The 19,845-nt window shown below is 45.1% G+C and overlaps 1 protein-coding gene across 1 annotated transcript in view; it reads left to right on the top strand.

The window, feature by feature from the left end:
• The window catches only part of PREX1 (phosphatidylinositol-3,4,5-trisphosphate dependent Rac exchange factor 1), a 266,216-nt gene that overhangs the window by 204,441 nt on the left and 41,930 nt on the right, over positions 1–19,845 (top strand). Inside the window, exons 18-21 of the mRNA XM_048496371.1 lie at positions 6,945–7,093; positions 7,966–8,051; positions 8,360–8,496; positions 16,513–16,687. Of these exons, the coding sequence (XP_048352328.1) occupies positions 6,945–7,093; positions 7,966–8,051; positions 8,360–8,496; positions 16,513–16,687 (547 nt within the window). The remainder of the gene's footprint in view (positions 1–6,944; positions 7,094–7,965; positions 8,052–8,359; positions 8,497–16,512; positions 16,688–19,845) is intronic.

Here is a 19,845-nt window from a genome sequence, read left to right as displayed (position 1 = left end):
AAGCTGTATTGTGTGCCTTGCACAATATTCTGAACTCTTGAGAAAATACATATACCTCTGTTTGTAGACAAAATCTGAAGGATCCGGTAATGCTTGGTGTTTCATACAAATTCTACCATTTATATGTTCCTTCATAATATTTTATGCAATGGAAGAATAAATATGTAAAACATTACTTTATGAGGATGTGGGCTTTTTAAGAAATGAGCTGAGAGCAGGAATGGACAACTTGTGGATCTTCCATATAAGATACCTGCAGATACTTTTTTAAATGTGTTATACCAAATGTTCTCCATGGAGCAAAAATGTTATGTTGGAATGGGCTCCCAGGCCAACGCTTTGTTCTCTTCTTCTAGATATGAACTTGTTAAAAACAGGTCAGCACTTACATAAATGCTATTTTCCTAGAAACATCTGGCTGCTGTAAATGTCAGCTATGACTTAATATTTGGTCAGGCTCACTGATCTCAGTTCAGGATATTTTTTTTCATCTTTTTTCTCATCCTGAATCCAGGAGAAAACAGCACATTTCTGCTACTTTCACCTTTCAAAATTCTCTTATCTCTGGATTTAATAGCAGCTGGCCCTCCCTAGTCAGACAGAATGACTCTTTGTTTAAGTACCTCGATTGTATACTTCTGTGCCCTCACTGTCCCTCCACTGAAGAATGAGGGGATTTGCTCTTATTCCCTCCCCCCAAGCCAACCATCTGCTCCTGAGCAATCCTTTAATTGAATAAAACTGTGCAAAGCCACCACCTCTGACAATATTTAGTAGAAGACGTACAACTTTTCATGGTTGTGATGAGGTAGGAATCCCAGCAACAGTCATGAGCCAGTCCCTGGGTGATGAGGACTCTGAGGTAGAGCCTGAAGACACCAAGAGGCCAGAACTGGTTCCTTGTGAGGAAATTCAAGCAACAGAGCCAGCTGCAAGCCCTTCCCTGCCAACCAAGGCAGAGCCAGCAACAGAGCAAAATCCTTCCTTGCAACCTGAGGCTGAGCCAGATGCCATGCATCTGGGAGAGTCCTTAGCAGCCCCAAATGAGCTAAGTGATGAACCAACTGCATGGGGAACAGACACGTAGCTCAGCAGTAAAAGGAGAAGTGCCTGTATTGCAGCTCATTATGGCAAAAGGCCTCCACAGCTCAAGTGGCAGAGCAGGGAATCAAACCCAATTCTCCAGATTAGAGTGCATCTGCTCTTAACCACTATGCCACTGCTGCTTCTGTATAAGGGTGATAGGCTGAGCAGATGAGGGTCAAGTGATTCTGTTCCACAACTCCAACTAATGAGATATATAGGTTCAGCTGTTCTATCTCTGGGGAACATTAAGCACCCTCCCTCACACCCTCATTCGGCAATATGTTGAGAAAGCAGTCTTGCCTGGGTGGCTACTGACGTTGTGGCTGCTGGTTGCTTTGCAGCATCTACTTTTCCCCACCTTTGATTTTTATCAACCAAAAGCTACAAGTAAGCTTCATAGGCTCAAGAGTGTCAAGAACCAATGAGTTCTATTCTATTGTTCTTGTAGCAGGCACTCATAATTGGACTTTGGTGGGGAAGATTCCCTTGCAAAATTAAATAAATATAGGTAGATGAGCATCATTAAGAATGTCCCTACTAAATATTTCAAGTAACTCTGTGACTTCCATAGGTTGGGCTGTGTGAACTAAAAATGAAAATAGTGTTTTTGTATTTTCTGTGCCAGTTGTGTGAATCATTCTGCTTTTGCCAGTCAGAAAGAGGAGGAAGGCCAGGACAGGACAGTGAGGTCCATCTCATTGACATCTCAAAATCTCATTTAACCTCATTTGTTTCTGTTTCTGAAATTTCAGTGGACATTGCTTGCATTACTGCATCATATCTGTCTGCATTTGAAAATCTCAAAATGTGTTGTATTTAGAAATGTGGAGCCAGCTTTCGTAGGAAGCTGAATTAGTTCACAAGTTTCCTGTGTTTGCACAAAATCACAAAAGGCATATAGCCACCCATACAAAATTCTTCCTGTTCTACAGCAAAACATTACCTATGTATTGTCGAAGGCTTTCACGGCCGGAATCACTTGGGTGCTGTGTGGTTTCCGGGCTGTATGGCCGTGTTCTAGCAGCATTCTCTCCTGACGTTTCGCCTGCATCTGTGGCTGGCATCTTCAGAGGATCTGATGTTGGAAAAGCAAGTGGAGTATATATCTGTCCAGGGTGTGTGGGGAGTGTCCAGGGTGGGTGGGGAAACCTTGTCTATGAGTAACAAAGGCGGCAACCAGGTCAATAGTTGAGGGCATCTGAATAGAAGTATGAGTAACAATGAAGACTATAGCTTGGGAGTAACCCTGTAGATAGCAAGGTCACTGGTGGGAGCATCTGAATAGAAGTATCCTGGCCTGTTTCTTTTTGTCTATGGTCATCCTGTGTTTGTGTGGAGCTGGTTTGACACAGTCTTGACCCTAGTATTTTTCAACACTGGCAGCCAAGTTCTGTTCATTTTCAGAGTTTCTTCCTTCCTGTTAAAATTGTCCATGTGCTTATGGATTTCAATTGCTTCTCTGTGTAGTCTGACGTAGTGGCTTTCAGAGTGGTCCAGAATTTCTGTTTTTTTCAAATAATATTCTATGTCCAGGTTGGTTTATCATGTGTTCTGCTATTGCTGATTTTTCTGGCTGAAATAGTCTGCAGTGCCTTTCGTGTTCTTTGATACGTGTCATGTTAGCTGCGTTTGGTGGTTCCCTATGTAGACTTGTCCACAGCTGCATGGTATGCGATAGACTCCTGCAGTAGCTAGAGGATCCCTCTTATCCTTTGCTGAGCAGTAGCATCTGTTGAATTTTCTTAGTGGGTCTGTAGATTGTTTTGTAGGTTGTGCTTCTTCCTCTCCAGTTTTCCCTATGCGATCCAAGTGGTTCCCTTGATGTATGGTAAGAACACCTTCCCTCTAGATGGCTCTTTATCTTTGTTCATGTGGCTTGTTCTTGGTCTTGCAGCCCTTCTGATTTCTGTATTAGAGTAACCATTAGCCTGTAGAGCCCTGTTTAGGTGATTCAATTCATCTTGTAGGAGGTGGGGTTCACAGATTCTGTTTGCCTTGTGATGTACCAAGGTTTTATAGTTGCTCCTTTTGCCCTGGATGGTGATTGGAGTTTTTGTGTAGATATCTGTCTGTGTGAGTAGGTTTTCTGTATACTGTGTGTCCCAATTGTGGAAGCCAACCAGCAATTAGGACACACAGTATACAGAAAACCTACTCACACAGACAGATATCTACACAAAAACTCCAATCACCATCCAGGGCAAAAAAGGAGCACCATAAAAACAGCTACATTTGCTCAAGCAAAAGAATCTGTGAACCTCACCTCCTACAAGATGAATTGAATCACCTAAACAGGGCTCTACAGGCTAATGGTTACTCTAATACAGAAATCAGAAGGGCTGCAAGACCAAGAACAAGCCACATGAACAAAGATAAAGAGCCATCTAGAGGAAAGGTGTTCTTACCATACATCAAAGGAACCACTGATCGCATAGGAAAACTGAGGAAGAAGCACAACCTACAAAACAATCTACAGACCCACTAAGAAAATTCAACAGAAGCGTTCAGCAAAGGGATAAGAGGGATCCTCTAGCGAGTCTACATACCATGCAAATACGGCTGATGAACGACAAGTCTACATAGGAGATGGCGCGCACAGGTTATCAGAACGTAGCACTGCAGACTATTTCAGCCAGAAAAATCAGCAATAGCAGAACATATGATAAACCAACCTGGACATAGAATATTATTTGAAAAACAGAAATTCTGGACCCTCTGAAAGCCTAACGTCAGACTACACAGAGGTGAAATCCATAAACACATGGACAATTTTAACAGGAAGGAAGAAACTCTGAAAATGAACAGAACTTGGCTGCAAGTGGTGAAAAATACTGGGGTCAAGACTGTGTCAAACAAGCTCCACAGAAACACAGGATGACCATAGACAAAAGAAACAGGCCAGGATACTTCTATTCAGATGCTCCCACCAGTGACCTTGCTATCTACAGGGTTACTCCCAGGCTATAGTCTTCATTGTTACTCATACTTCTATTCAGATGCCCTCAACTATTGACCTGGTTGCGCTTTGTTACTCATAGACAAGGTTTTCCCCACCACCCTGGACAGATATATGCTCCACTTGCTTTTCCCACATCAGATCCGTTGAAGATGCCAGCCACAGATGCAGAAGTGGCGTCAATCGGGCCTCTTTCTGCTGACGAGCCACAGCACCCAAATTACCTATGTATACGGTATAATAAATCCATGTCAAAGGGATTTGTTGGAAAGCTCCAGTCTTCGGAGGTTTCATAGTGCAATCCCAAGCAAAATGATATCCTTCTATGCCCGTTGACTTCGGTCGACTTAGAAGGATATAATTCTGCTTACAAGCACTGTTAATTGTAGAATGGATTTGTAATCAATAAACTCAGAGTGTAGTAGGTTGTAATGGCAATAAAAGAGGGGTGCCGTTGGAAAGCATGTTGAGTGCTATCCTGCTTGGAAGAAGCAATTAACAAGCAAATGTCTGACAATGCATTGAACTTTGTCCAACATCATTTGGCTGTTGGCCATGTTGATAGATAGCTCTTAGAGAAAGCCCGTGTTTCATATCTAGACAATGTAGTGACTTGTTGGAAATATGAATTGCAGGAAATTTTCAGCAGACACAATAATGCAGACTGCCACTCCAAGCTGGTTCATATCTAGCGCCCATCATGAAGGCTTTTTATCAAATCCCCTTCCCCTCCCCAAAATCCCCTTCCCTTCCTCTCCCCACAACAAACCCCTTGTGAGTTGGGTGGGGCTGAGATAGTTCAGAGGGAACTGTGACTGGCCCAAGATCACCCAGCAGGTTTCATGTGGAGGAGTGGGGAAACAAACCCAGTTTACCAGATTTTCACCACTGTTTACCTCTACTTGCTACCCATCCCCACTCATGTTTTCTGTGTCTGAAATAACCCTAGGGCAGTGGTGGCGAACCTATGGCACGGGTGCCAGAGGTGGCACTTGGAGCCCTCTCTGTGGGTACGCGCAAACAGAGTCGCCCCCCTCCCCACATCTAGGCTGGCCTGGGCTGTTGGGCTCGATTATTACCATTAAACCTAAGACCTAGTTTTGGGGAAGCAGTGTAGGTAACCCTGTTAAGCGCTGTTAAATCTCACTGATTTTCATGCAAAGAACTAAAGCGCGATCCTTTACCTTGGAGTAAGCTCGGTTGCTGGCAATGGGGCTTGCTTCTGAGTAAACCTTCCTACGGTCATGATTCACCCGTTGGACGAGTTGCCACCGACTACCACCAAGTTTATTCCCGAGTTACGCACGCCTCAGAGCCAACCTGTTTTTCTAAACTAAAACCTCAATATTCAGGTTAAATTGCCGTGTTGGCACTTTGCGATAAATAAATGGGTCTTGGGTTGCCATTTGGGCACTCGGTCTCAAAAAGGTTCACCATCACTGCCCTAGGGAATAGCTGTTTACTCCACTGGAAAAAACGTATTGTGTACAGATGGCTACATATGAACTTCCAAGTTGGTAAAGCAGCAAAAAATCCAGTGGTCAAGAAAATGGCACGGGCAGAGGCCTAAGACCATTCTCCTCGCCTGATGTGGTCCTGATCCATATTCGATCCATGTTCACCTAGAAATGAGTCCCCAGTGAGGAATTCCCAAATAGAAACACATCTGACAGGCACAAGGACTTTATAGCATGCACATTGGCCCTCAAACATGTCCTGTTTAGATAGTTCTCAATGCTTACTTGCTAGATATTAAAAACAAGCTTGGGCTCATATTGGCAGAAGAAGTCCTTCAGGTCCCACAAGCAAAAGGGTAGCCACCACAGCTGCTGTAAAACAAGTAAATATGGTCATGGTGACCTGTATCAGATGCACTGGCGTAGTGAGGGAACATGGGCTGGTGCAGCTAGAGCTCTGGGTGAAACTTTTTTTTTGAGGGGGGGAGCATTGCAAGGCTGCACCATCCCTCACAACTGCACCCTGGCCCCAATATTCACATGGAGTTTAGGACAGGGGCACAGTAAAATGCCAGCAAATGGGGTTGGTCCCACCCCAATCTCCACATGGAGTTCAGGAGCAGCGCAGCCCATTTGCTGTTGGTCTCAGCCCAAATGGGTCCAGCTTTAAACTGAAGGCTTTCAGGCTGCAGTTTAAAGCTGGCCCCAAGCCTCGTTGAGGCCAGCAGCAAACTGAGCACCGGGGGCTAACCGGATCTAGTTTTGTACTGTTGGCCCCGCCACCCCCCCCCAAGCTCCACCAGAGGCCTGCAGTTTAAAGCTGGGCCCAGCCTGTTGAGGCCAGAATTAAACAGGGCTATGAAGTTCTGAACTCCATGAGGAAGTCAGGGCGGGGAGTCAGCTGGCCCTGCACACAAACTCCACCTGGAGTTTGGGGATGGGGCCAGCCCCTCTGGATGACTTTGTCCTCACCTAGGAACAGAGTGAGGGGGAAGTGCGCCCGGTGTGCACATGCGCCCCACACCCCTCCAAACCCCCGGAATGCCCCGTCCCACTCCCGGAATTCCTCTGCTGGTGCGCCCACCCCAGTGCGTCACGCACCCCCTGTCCCCTTGGTGCTACACCTCTGCCCTCAACCCAATTCCACAGGGTGCAACTGTGAGGAGGCAGCTGGGCGTGGTACCCACAGTGAGCCCCAGAAACCATTTTAGAAAGCTGCGCCCCTGATCAGATGTACTTTGAATAGCTGTTTTCTGTAACAGTTGAAGCATCTCCAAGGACTGCCCTACATAGAATATTGTAATAGCCAACTATTAATAAGCATCCAAAAAATTCTAGTTGGGACAGAGCACAACTTGAAGTCCATTGATCTAAGGTACCTTTTACCCTACACAACTCTAAATACAATGTATGGTCTTGTGTGTGATGTTTGTGTGTCCTTTCAGATGGCTGGCTTGCAGGTTGGACGGAAAATCTATTCCATTAATGAAGATCTAGTATTCCTGCGCCCATTTCTTGAAGTGGAAGCCATCTTAAACCAGTCCTTCTGCTCTAGGAGACCTCTTCGGCTTCTTGTGGCAACTAAGTCTAAAGAGTAAGACCCTGAGAAAATGGAGCTGTTGCTTTTGGAGACTTGTTCAGAGTTTCAGGGGTTAGCCTTGCTAGTCTGCAGTAGAAGAGCTCGATTTGAATCTAATAGCACCTTAGAGACCAACAATATTTCCACAGTATGAGCTTTTGAGACTCAAAGCTTCCTTTGTCAGAGACACGATGAAAAGAGCTTTGACTTTTGAAAACTCTACCCCGAAAATCTCAGTGGTCTCCAGGTAATACAGGACTCAAATCTAGTCCTTCAGAATTGTTAACATTCAGCTGTTTGTTTGTTTGTTTACTGCCTATCACAATGAGAAAAAACATAAACATTTTACAAGCCCATCTTATGGTTCAGTTTCTATAAATGCATACATGAAGACAGATAAAATATTTAATAATGGTCATTTATGAGCCTTAAAAAGGAACATAGAACAAATTCTTAATCTACTGGAATTAATATTTTTGGCTTCATCACACAAAGAAAATTGAGTTGTGGTACATAAATTTACTAGCTGTGAAAAACTGTCTAGTTCAATATCTTGCCCTGTGAGATCTTTAGAACTAATGGGTGCTTTTTCAATACTGATTATGTTTGTCACGTATTATTTCTGGTACATGACTTAATTTTCTTCCTTCTGGATTATAATAAACATGGTTTCAAGTGGTGCTTGTTTGTTTATTTGACTGTAGCCAGAGTATTTCTCATAGACTGCAACCCCTAGTCATTCCTTGATTATACAGACATGCATACATAGATACACACACACACACACACACACACACACACACACACACACACACACACATCCGTGTGTGTGGCACCTAACCATTAATGACAATTTTATTCCCCCCCCCCTCTGTGTTTTTTGCCAGAATTATCAAAATCCCAGATTGCAGTGAAATGCTATGCTTCCAGATACAAGGAGCAGCGCCACCATATGTCCATGCTGTGGGGCGAGGTAAGAAAAGGGAATGCAATGTGAGGGGTGGACATAAAATGTAACCTCTAAAGGCTGGGAGAAGGCTTCAAACTTTGCTGAAGGGACTGGTAGTATGCACACTAGGGGATTTACTCCTGTGCAGTACCTTGGAGACCAGGGCACTATGGAGGGTGGGCTGATACTTTCAGGTGCATGCTGACCTCCCATTGCTTCCAGAGTGTAGTGTCCGTGCGTGCTGAGGGCAGACTGAAGCGGGTAATGTTCTCTTTCTGGCTTTCTGGCTTGCCGTGCCTCCTTAACTCAATTCCCGTCCCCTTCTCCTTCAGGCTCAGAAGCTGCAGCAGTGGGGCTTCATCCAGGACAGTGTATTTTGAAAGTGAATGGAAATAGTGTGATGAATGAAAATTACACAGAAGTTTTGGAGCACTTTACGGCATACAGGAACAGTCAGCAGGAATGTCTGGTAAGCACAGAGTTGCTGGTTAGGGAGGTGATGTATTCTTAACATAATTTTTTTGTGGGCAGGAGGTGTGGGGGGGGAGAAAATGTAATTTTGTGTTGCTATGTGACTGTGTTCCAAAGAAACCAGCTTTAAATTACATTTAATCACAATTAAATTACATAAATATCATTCAGGAAGGGTGCTTAGAATCTACATCAAAGTAGAACTGGGCAATTTTTTTTTAGCCACAAAGATTCCTTGCAGACAGGAACAGATGCAGAGGTGGGATCCAACCAGTTCTCACCACTTCTCTAGAAATGGTTACTAATTTTTTCTGAGTTCCGAGAAGGGGTTACTAAATCAACCTCCCTGCCCAATAGGGACTGGAGGTGCATGTTTGCGGCGGTGCCACTGTTTGAATCCCACCACCATTGGAACCTGTTATTAAAATTTTTGGATCCCACCGCTGAACAGATGGTTTCCTTCTTAATAGTAGGAACAAGTCCAAGGGACAAAAATGGAGTTTGGTTCTGAAAGTTGAACACACCCCTAAGTCGAGGGTAGATTAAACCACCTTTAGGATTTTGTTTTGCATCATCTACAGCAATGCTTATTTTTCATCCCCTTTTTTTTCTTCTCACAAAGTTCAGTCCAGTTCATTTGCTCTTAAAATCCAGACTACACTTCAACAGTAATTATGGGTAGACTAAATTTATCCCATTGGTCAGTGGTTCCCAAATGTTTTACAAGTAAAACCCACTGAATCTCACCCTTAGGGGTTTTTTTTGCACAATCAAGAGAAAACTTTTACCAACTGCTGCAAGTTGCTTTAGAGTAAAAGTATTGGAGGCTGCATCTGTTTAGTATGTAGAAGAACCCAGGTTCCATCTCCTGATAAAAGGACCTCAACTAGCAGTTTGTTGGGGAAAACTGCAAAGAACATAAAATGTGCACATGTTGGCTCCTTTCCAGTCAGGGAAAGATTAAGAGGGGAGAAAGGTCCTGGGAAAGAACCCTTTCCCCACCCCTCCCTGTCCCTGCCTTTCCAAAAAGAGTAAGAGAGCATCATTGGGACCAGCATTAAAGAGGAGGTTCATGGCCAACTTCTGTAGCTGGGCGTGTCCATCCTTTTCTGGTTTGGGCTTTACAGGATGGATGCTTCCCTTGCTTGTGGTTACAGTGGGCCAGGCAGGTGTACCCCTCACTCCATTGACCGCCAATTGAGCAGGCACTTCCCCTACCCCGCAGACTCTGGTCCAAGCATGTCCTTACATTGCGGCAATGAGCTGAGCCCAGGCCAGGCCTAGCAAACCATGATCCAAGCAAGCCCTTTGCCATGCTGGGTGACATAAAGTCAGTCCAAGTTCCTCCTTCCCAGTACCTCTGACTTGTAGCAATGGCAGATTGGGCTAGGCTGTCATTGGGCCAAGGTGGTCCCGGTGTTGGGGCTTTGGTCTCTCAAGGCCATCAGCATACCAGGATTTTAAATGGGCAATCCATTTGCATAGATTATGTACATCCGCTGGTCATATGTAGAGAGGTAGTGGGGCTATCATGCTTGTCCCTGGGTACCCCTCCATATTTGCTTGTGTCAATAAGTGTCATGTTGTCTGTAGAAGGATAGAGGAAGGCAGCTTTACCATATGTGAAACCCCTTCCCCTCTCTCTCTCTTTCAGGTTTAGGTACACCTAGGTCAAGACATCATACTCACCACCCTTCTGATCTTTTTCAAAATAAATGAGCCATAACTGTTTCACACCTCAGATTCCCTCACCCCTCCCACCGCCGCCCCTTTCTCACATACATCAGCAGACTGTGTAACTCAACCTCCTTTAATAGTAAGCTCTCGCACACTGCTATTGGGGTTGGGTCTCCAACACTGTTCCATTCACACGCGACCATCATTTATTCATATCCTGTAGTACATATATAGACCAAGATATTAAATTGTGTGCGTGTTTCTTTTCTTTAGACATGAAGCTCACAGGGTTAAGCAAAACAATGTTAACTTTTATTTATGGTATTAACACAACACGGAAGAAAGTAGAGGTAACAGTTGCATTGAACTTTTGAACTGTGGCCTTTTCCTGCAATTGGCATCATTCAGTTACCAATTGAGTATTTTCAGGCCACTATAAGCAGCTCTTCTCCATAGTTTCACTCAGTCCTTTTCCCTCTCAACTCCCCAGCTGGCAACTCCCAACTGCTGTCCTTAACTACCGTTTTTCAATTCACTCTCCCCAACATTTCCATCAGCTCTCATTGGTCCCTCATAGGGAGAGGTCACACAATGATATTCCATTCATGTGTAATGGACAGAGAAGCTTGAATGGGGTTAGCCATTTACACTTTGTTCCTTTCCCATTTTCAAACGAGATGAGAATTCTTACAAAGCAGAATGGGACAACACACCTCCCCCACACACACACTTTTTGGTAACCAAAACACCACTACCAGCTCACAAAGTACGGGGCTGCAGTTCTCCCCTTTAAAAAAACCATTGTGAGACATGGCCGCAGAGATGTTAAGAGTCTTGATGAGGACCTGATGGGAGTCTTCTTAAGTATGTCCCCAACATACCACATTGGGGGAAATTGTGATGATTCACAGTCAGGGTTTGGGGGGGGGGGTCCCTTTAGTACATAACCAATTATAATCCTGTCCCAACCCTCTTTTTCACAACCCTCTGTAGACCTGAGTTGCTCCTTTCCATCTACATAATAAAACAAAGCTGTTTGATTAATTGAGCGGCTCTCAAATGAGACCTTCTGTTGGAAATTCACACAAGAAGGTCTGAGAGCATTCAAAGAACAGAAGGCAATTGCATTCACTTTCATTGCCAATTACATTTGCATGTGACAAGAACCTGAGGTTTTCTGCAACAATTGTGTCCAGCTAATGAGTACAGTTCTGGGCACCAAACTCAGAAGGACAGATTGGCATGGGTTCAGAGGAGGACAACGAGGATTATAAAGGTTTAAAGGAGCTGGGCTTGTTTTGCCTGGAAAAGAGACAACTGAGTGGAGGCACAATTGAGCTCCTCAAGCACTGGAAGTGCAGTCACATGGAAGAGAACAATGATTAGTCCTCTGCTGCTCTAGAAGTGAAGAGTAGATCTAATGGACTTGTGGTGGTGATGGTGGTGGTGGAAAGTGCTGTCAAGTTACAGCTGACTTATGGCAACATTGTAAGATTTTCAAGGCAAGAGGCATTGGGAAGCGGTGTGCTGTTTCCTGCCTCCACATGGGCTGAGAGAACTGTGACTGGCCCAGGGTCATTCTGCAGGCTTCATGTGGAGGAGGACAGGTGGAACCTGGTTCTCCATATTACTGTCCACTGCTCTTAATCACTATGCCACTCTGGTTCTACCTACTGACTCTGAGAATGGTCTGACTGATTTCCCTGGGAAGAAGTGGGCTGTTTCTCATGGAGGTCCTCAGGTAGAGACTGTCCAGCCATCAGTTGGGGATCCACTGGCTTTTGATTTCCTGTCCCAAGCAGTGGGTTGGACTAGATGTCACGTGAGGTCCTCTCTGTTAGTCTACATGCAAGGGGAATGCCTATTTGGGATGCTACTCATGTCTATTCAGTGGTCCTTATGCCTAGGAAAATGTTTTCTGGTTTGCAGTGATAGTCCCTGGAGGAAATAAGAACAGGAAAAAAATCGCAGTGGTAGTGATCTTGGGCTAGTTTCAGTTCTCTCAGAGCTCTCTCAGCCCCACCTATCCTACAAGGGGCCTGTTGTGGGGAGAGGAAGGGAAGGAGTTTCTAAGTCACCTTGAGTCTCCTTACAGAAGAGAAAGGGAGGAGGTATACATCCAGACTCCTCCTGCTCTCCTCCTCCTCCTCCTCCTCCTCCTCCTCCTCCTCCTCCTCCTCCTCCTCCTCCTCCTCCTCCTCTTCTTCTTCTTCTTCCTCTTCTTCTTCTTCTTCTTCTTCTTCTTCTTCTTCTTCGCGCTTGCTGTAACAGCCTCTTGTTATATAATAAAAAGGTATTTTTCCATGTGAAATGCTGCTGACACAGTGTGTGCTATGAATGTTCTATCTGGGAAAAAAATGTGTGTTGGATGCTGAAAAAACGAGTCACCTCTTTAATGTGCACAGTAACAGACTAATAAATGGCTAGGTTTGTGCTAAAATATGATCATGATTGAATTGTGAAGAGCACATAGATGTAATTTGGCCAGAAAGGAGCATGTGAGAGAAGGCAGCACTGAATGTTCCCTGTTCAGCACGTATCTCCTGCGTGCTTATTTTGCTAAAACTGTGCCCCTCACCCAAGACTTTATGTATATGGTGGGTTGATGCGTTAAAATAACACGATTCTGTATATAATTTGGATCTGAGACCCTTCTGTCCACCTGAAACTCATCTCTCTGCAACTGAGTCCAATTTCAGGCTAATTTCCTCAATATGCTTTTAAAAACATTATGCATTAAATGTGTACCAAATTACATTTCCATGAGCAGCAGCAGCACACAACTGTTTCATTGGGAACATGTGGAGAAATAGATGCACCTGCTTAAACACGATGTTCCCTTTTCAGGATCAGCATAAGAAGGGCGTCTGAGTGCTTTAAGTCTTTATCCCACTCATCCTGATAAAAGTACTGTTATCAGGGAGGTCTGACAGCAGATGTTTTACAGGTGAGGGTAAGGTCAAATATCTTGCCCTCAGCTGTATAAAAATCTGGGTCTGAGTAAAGGTTGGGATATCTTCCTCCCAAGTGGAGACCCACTGGGCCATCATCTGTCTTAGAAGAGTCAGAAACATTTTGCGCAGCTCTGAAGCAATGCAATGTGCTAAATATTTATTGAATTCACTGTCTGTGACAAGAGAGAACAAACAATGATGGTACTACATGCTAGCCGTTTGATTGCCTGTTGCCCTATTAAATGTTGTCAAGTTAAAGGTAGTCCCCTGTGCAAGTACCGGGTCATTACTGACCCATGGGTTGACATCGTGACACAGTGCTTACTTGGCAGACTGCATTTATGAGGTGGTTTGCCGTTGCTTCCCCAGTCATCTACACTTTACTCCCAGCAAGCTGGGTGTCAGAACTGCCATTTGCTGGGAGGGGGAAATGGTTGAGGAGAGCTTTAGCTTTTCGCAGGTGCCGCTTATCTGTTTCTCTGGCCTTGGAGCTCCATGGCTGGGATGAGCTCTCAGACTGGACTCTGTTTACTGTCTTGGTTCACATGTGGAGGTCGGGATTTGCTGCAACATATTATCAACAGTTTTGGCGCCCTTTCGCCAGAACTGTCTTCTGCTGTCCTTCTCATGTCTTCAATAAAATCCTTGAACCCATCAAGTGAGTTATTGTCTGAACAGGGAAATTGATACTGGGTTACCAACCTCGGAAGGATGGAAGGCTGAGTCAACCTTGAGCCAGCTACCTGAAAGTGGCTTTTGGCAGGATCTAACTCAGGTCACGAGCAGAGCTTTGACTGAAGTACTTCAGCTTACCGTTTTGGGCCATAGGGTGCCTATTAAATGCCTTACAATGATATACATTTGTGCATAAAATTATCAGTCAAATAAAATAATTGCATGTGACTGATAGAGAAGGTCATCACATTAAAGTTCCAAGAGAGCGTGTCTGGTTTACATTTCCTGACACAGTGGGAGATTATCTGTTCTTTCACTAACCTGTGTGAATAAGCAAGGCTCCAAGAAGTGTCACACAGCCTATTAGGGAAGAGATCATCAATAGGACCAAGGAAGGAATGGCTAGAAACAGGGGTGAGGGAACCAGCAGCTCATGAGCCCATAAGCAGCTCTTCCCGGCAGTTGTGCGGCTCCTGGCATGGCCCCTTCCTCCCCTCTCTGGGGCTTTTCCACAGCCATTTCCCTCTCTCCCTTCCCTCCCCTCCTCCTCTCTCCTAGTCACCTCCGCTCTCCTTTCCACCCTCCACTTTCCCCAGCTTCTTCCTTCTCCTCGGAGCCTCGTTCGGCCGCCCCACCCCCCTTAAATCCTGCCCCAGTGCCTTCTGGGGCATTTCTCCCGTCGTCCTGCAGCAGGGCCGGGCCGAGGAGAGGTGTTACCCGCCCGTGACTTCAGCTTGGCGGCCTGCCCATACTGGCCTTTCGGCCCGTTGTCCCACTCAGGCGAGGGCTGGGCACCTTACCTACGCCCGCCCGCCCGCTGGCGGGGCCTGCGTGGCCAGACCGAGGCCTGCTGCTGCTAGGAGGCTTGCGCAGCTGTGCAGCGCCTGGCGTCCGCCCGTCAAGTCTTGGGAGGAGCCTCCAGGCACCCCCAGGACACCGCGGCTCCCTTAGATGGGAGGCGTGCAGCCATCCCGGCCTGAGCAGGGCTGCTTCTCCCCTCCCCTCAGGGTAGAATCACTGAGAAAAAAAGCAGCGCCCGGCTCGAGGCTAAGACTACTGGCTGCGCTTCCCCATTCATCTTGAAGGCCTCAGATGGAAATCCCTCCCAGACTTGGCCAGTGGCATCAGCGCCCGGCTGACTCAGCGCCCAGCATGACTGCAACCTTAGACTTCGATCCTTTGCAACCCGAGCTAGAGACAGCGACAATGCCCAACCCGACCTGAACACAGTTTCTTCTTCCACTGTGACTCCACTGGCTGCAGTAACAGCCGATGGCCTCTCCCAAACCCAACCTCATTGAACAAGAGGAAAAACCTCCCTAGAGGCACTGGGGCTTTTAAGAGATGAGCAGCCAGAGAGACTCCAGGCGAAAAGCGACTGAAGCTGAAGTGGAGATGAAACTGATGTGACTAGGAGAAGGAAGGAAGGAAGAAGAAGAGAGAGAGAGAGAGAGGGAGGGAGGGATAGATCTGTGGAAAAGCCCCAGAGAGGGGAGGAACAGCAGGGAAGGGGGTTGAATGTAGTAGAGATGGGGGGGGGCTGAAAAGATAACTGAAAGCTGGGTAGAAATATTAGAGACAGAACAAAGGGGGAAAGGAGGAAACAGAATGGGAAAAGGTCACAATCAGAGGGTTTGAAGCGGACCCTGACGAGAAGGCAGAAGTTGAGGAAAGAGGAGAGTTGCCCTTTATACAAATCGTGTGTAAAGGTAAAAAACCAAAATACTCAGTGTTTTCTTCATTTTAAATGCCAAAAAGTATTTGCGGCTCCATGAGTTTTCTTTTCCGTGGAAAATGGGTCCAAATGGCTCTTTGAGTGTTAAAGGTTCCCTACCCCTGGGCTAGAGGAAGATGCCCCTGCTTCTTCTTGATGCTCAAAAGTATTCACACATTCTGCACGTTGCAATCTTGCATTTAAACCAAATTTTATTTCAGCATTCATACCCCAGTTTTTCCTCCACAATGGGGATCTGAAATGGCTTGCAACATTTTCCTCACTTCGTTCTATCGTGATAACAACTGAGTAGCAGTGTCTCACAGATCAGGATCCCCACGTCCTAGTCTGACACTCTTAACTCCAACACCACATTGGCTCTCAACAAGTAACGTTACTATTGGTAGATAATATCACCTGACTTGCGTGGCCCAGGTCAGCCCAATCTTATCAGAAGCTAAACAGGGTTGGTCCTGTCAGTACTTGGATGGGAGACTATCAAAGAAGTCCAGAGTTCACTTGCAGAGGCAAACAGTAGCAAACCATCTTTGAAAGTGTATTTCCTTGAAAACAATGTGGGGTTGCTTTAAGTTGGCTGCGACTTGAGGGCACTTTCCAGTGCGCCCCAGATAACATCAGCAACTGTGCAATTATTTGGAAAATGTGAAGAATTTAAGTTAGCCTAACAGCTGGCTTATGGTCTGTCTATCCATCCATACAGACTAGCACCATTGATGTTTACAGTACTTTCTAGAGTAACACAATCCAAAAAAGGGCCCGTCTTAATTAATTTACAATTCATGGAGAAGCCAGTAGATTAAGGGGAGGAAATGCAGGGGCAAAGATAATGGAAAGAATATGCATAAATTCAGTTGCACACACTTATAAGCATGGTATCTGTGGGGAAATCAGGCTATTACTGACTACTCACAATATGCTTCGTGTAGTTGCATTTCCCATTGAACCGTGCCTAACATGGCTGCTTTCTTTGAAGGGGTTGTATCAATGGGTTTATCGAACCCACGAAGACGCTGAAGAAGATAGAGCTCAGCAGTCAGCATCCAACTCCTACTTGAATGGAAGTCATTCTGAGTCTTGCAAAGGAGACCTCTCTTTTGAAGAAAATGCAGATCTTGATCGCTTGAATGACAGCCGGCAAGAAGAAGAAGGTATGAAGAGAATCCATTCCTTGTCAATGAAGGCAGTGATATAGAAGGCAGAATCCTTGGCTCTGTTCTGGTAGAGGAAGTGGCTGCAGCTCAGTGGTAAACTGTGTGTTTTGCATGTAGGCGATTCCAAGTTCAGGCATTGGCATCTAAATCTAAACTAGAGTTTCAGATCTCTTTACCCAAGACCTAGAGTCCCTTTACCCAAGACCTTAGAAAGAGACTGCTGATAAGAGTGGAGAGTACCAGATGAACCAACAGTTTGATTCCATATAAGGCACTTTTATGTTTGTAACACTTCAAAAATTTAGTGGAATAGATTTGTGAGAGAATATTGCTAATATTGTTTTTTGCTAAACCAGCATATAACCCCCCCCCCATATAACTGGAATGTCGGCTCCCAGCTCCTCCCCTCCCTCCTCCCTCCTCACTCTCCCAGGTCCTAGCTAGCATCTTGACCAGCTAGTTTCTCTTTCCAAACACAGGAACTTCCTTTAATACACAAGTGGCAGCATAATCAGCTGAGTTGCCAGGGTATGGCAGGAAGTAATATGACTGCAGAATCATGTGACAGGAAGAGGTGGCGTCTTGCCTGCACTGAAAAGGCTCCTTCTCCTTAATGGAGGGACCTTGTCATACAGCCCTACTACTTTTTTTCTGCATGCGTGCAGAGAGGCAGATGGTGTGATGCCCTTCCTCTCTGCGCATGCATGCTTAAAACAGGTTTCCAAACAGTATGTTTTGCAGCCTGTGATGCTGTGTGGGTAGTGTGTTTTTGTAAATATTGGCAGTTATGGTGTTGCCTGGTTTTAAATTGTTGAGTTTTTTTCATGAATGTAATTATGAATGTAATTATGTTGTAAAGCACCTTAAACACAGAACAAGCACAAAAAAATAGATGCATACATTTTACCATTGTTTCATTTTAGTAGTCTCATATAGTTTTCTAGTAAAAGAGAGGCTAGATTATCATTATTGTTAATAACAACAACAATAATAATAGCAGCAAGAGAGGTATTATACAGAGGAACACTCCTGACAGGATTCAGTTCTGCAGCTATCCCAAAACCTGTGAGCATCTTTGCGGTCCCTCATGCTGCTACTTTATATATAGACTTTATATACATGTGTTTTTTATTGACTTAGCCATGCAGAAAATCACTGAGTCTCTGGCTGTGGCTGTGCAGTGCAATTAACTTGGCAGCTCTAATGTCAAACCACAAACCAATGTCATGATCTAGAATCTTGACTTGTGGTCAGTGTACATCACACTGGGCAAAGCTTCTTACTAAATAACCGTATCATTCATGCCACGTAGGATGCCAGTTCAATCTGACTTTTTCTGTTTGCCCACATGGAAGTTTTGCAGCCAAGCTGTGGGATTCTCGATGAGAATGTTTTCCAGAAGAAGTGATTGCAGAGTGGTATTTACCGGCAGTCCAACAGCTGGCTAAATCTATAGCATGAGAAAGAGAAACCAGAGTGACAGGGGGAGGAGATCATATTACAGAACACACAGGTTGAATCTGAGTCCCTATTACAGATGCCAGTCTCCAGGTGGGACCTGGAGATCCTCCACAATTACAACTTATATCCAGATTATAAAGATCAAATCCTGGGGAGAAAATGGCTACCTTGAAGGATGGACTGTATGGCATTAATACCCCACTGAGTTCCTTCCGCTGCCCTCCTCAGGCTCCGCCCCCAAATCTCCAGGAATTTTTCAACTCAGAGTTGACAACCCGCGCTCCTGCTCTGTGTCAAGAATAACCCATCTTGTGGGATTTCTCAGTTCCTGAGTGTGGTGTTCCCGATTGAGATCAGAGTCTCCTTTTACCCCATCCTGAAGCAGTCCCCTTGCTCTCTTTTCCCAGAAGAAATCACCCCCCCCCCCCCGACAACACGGCATGGCTGTTATTAGGATTCAGTAGAATAAATGATAGGAAATTGCATTTCCCCAGCTCCTCCCTCTCCCCCCCCCCCCACCCCAGGGTCTAATAGCATCTTGACCAGCTAGTTTCTCTAGGGGAAATGGTGCTGGAAGGAAGGATTAGCTTCAACCCTGACACCATGATTTTTTGAACTTAGAATGGCGAGCCAGTCTTGACTGTGCAATATCATATGACTGAGGTGGCGAACCTTTGGCACTCCAGATGCTATGGACTACAATTCCCATCAGCCCCTGCCACCATGGCCAATTGGCCATGCTGGCAGGGGCTGATGGGAATTGTAGTCCATAACATCTGGAGTGCCAAAGGTTCGCCACCACTGTCATATGTGGTGTGGCCCACAGTATTGGCAGAATAGAATCCTAACTGATCTGAGGATCATTTCCCACCGTTGGGTCTAGCATCCTTTCTGCTCTCTTGCACAAGGAAAATCAAGGCTTTGTAAATTGCTTTGATGGTTTATAAATGGAACTGAGGTCACTGACATAATTTTAAATAAGTGTTGACTGAGCAGAAGCTTAACAGGGCTTTTAAAGTTCATCAGGAATATTAACATTTTAAAGCCTTTTGAATATTCATGTTTTCAGTCTGAGTCCTTGGCGTTCTCACAGCGTGATATCGTGTAATCTGATTGCACGGGCCTCCCCCCTTCCCTGCAGGGGTGAAATCTTTTGGTTGTGTAGAAAAGGAGGAAGGGAGTTGAGGGCTTTTCCCTTCTGGTTCTGAAAGTTTTTCCTCAGTAGCATTCCAGTTCCAACTTCTAAACCTTGAAGCTGTGGCTGGAAGTCCAACAATAGTGAAGTAGAGTGGTAAGATGAGGGTTTGCAATTTTGCTTACTTCTTCTACAGATTTTTGATTCCCAATATGGCACAGCTGCTGAAGAGAGGCTTGGACTTTTCCTCCTCTCAATAAGGCACACAAAATAAATACTGAGGCAGATTTTAAACTTAAACAGAATAAGAGGTTTATTACCAGAGAGGAGATGGGAAAGGGAGATGAATACTTTGGAGATATGGAATGGATGAGGCAAGTAAGGCAGGACAAATAGAGCTTGGCACAGAGATTCAGTATTTAATTTTTCCAGTGCAGACTTAATAATGCTTATTCAATTTAAGTACTCAGCTACAGTTCAGCTTAGATGTTATATAGTTCTTTCTTAGATGGTACAGTTCCTTATACTTAAGATGTTCTGGCTAATGGCTTGTTTCTAA

This window comes from Sphaerodactylus townsendi, linkage group LG05, assembly GCF_021028975.2.
Source record: "Sphaerodactylus townsendi isolate TG3544 linkage group LG05, MPM_Stown_v2.3, whole genome shotgun sequence".
Lineage (NCBI taxonomy): Eukaryota > Metazoa > Chordata > Lepidosauria > Squamata > Sphaerodactylidae > Sphaerodactylus > Sphaerodactylus townsendi.
Note: the sequence above shows the minus strand (reverse complement) of the source record. Positions and strands in the feature narration are given on the sequence as shown.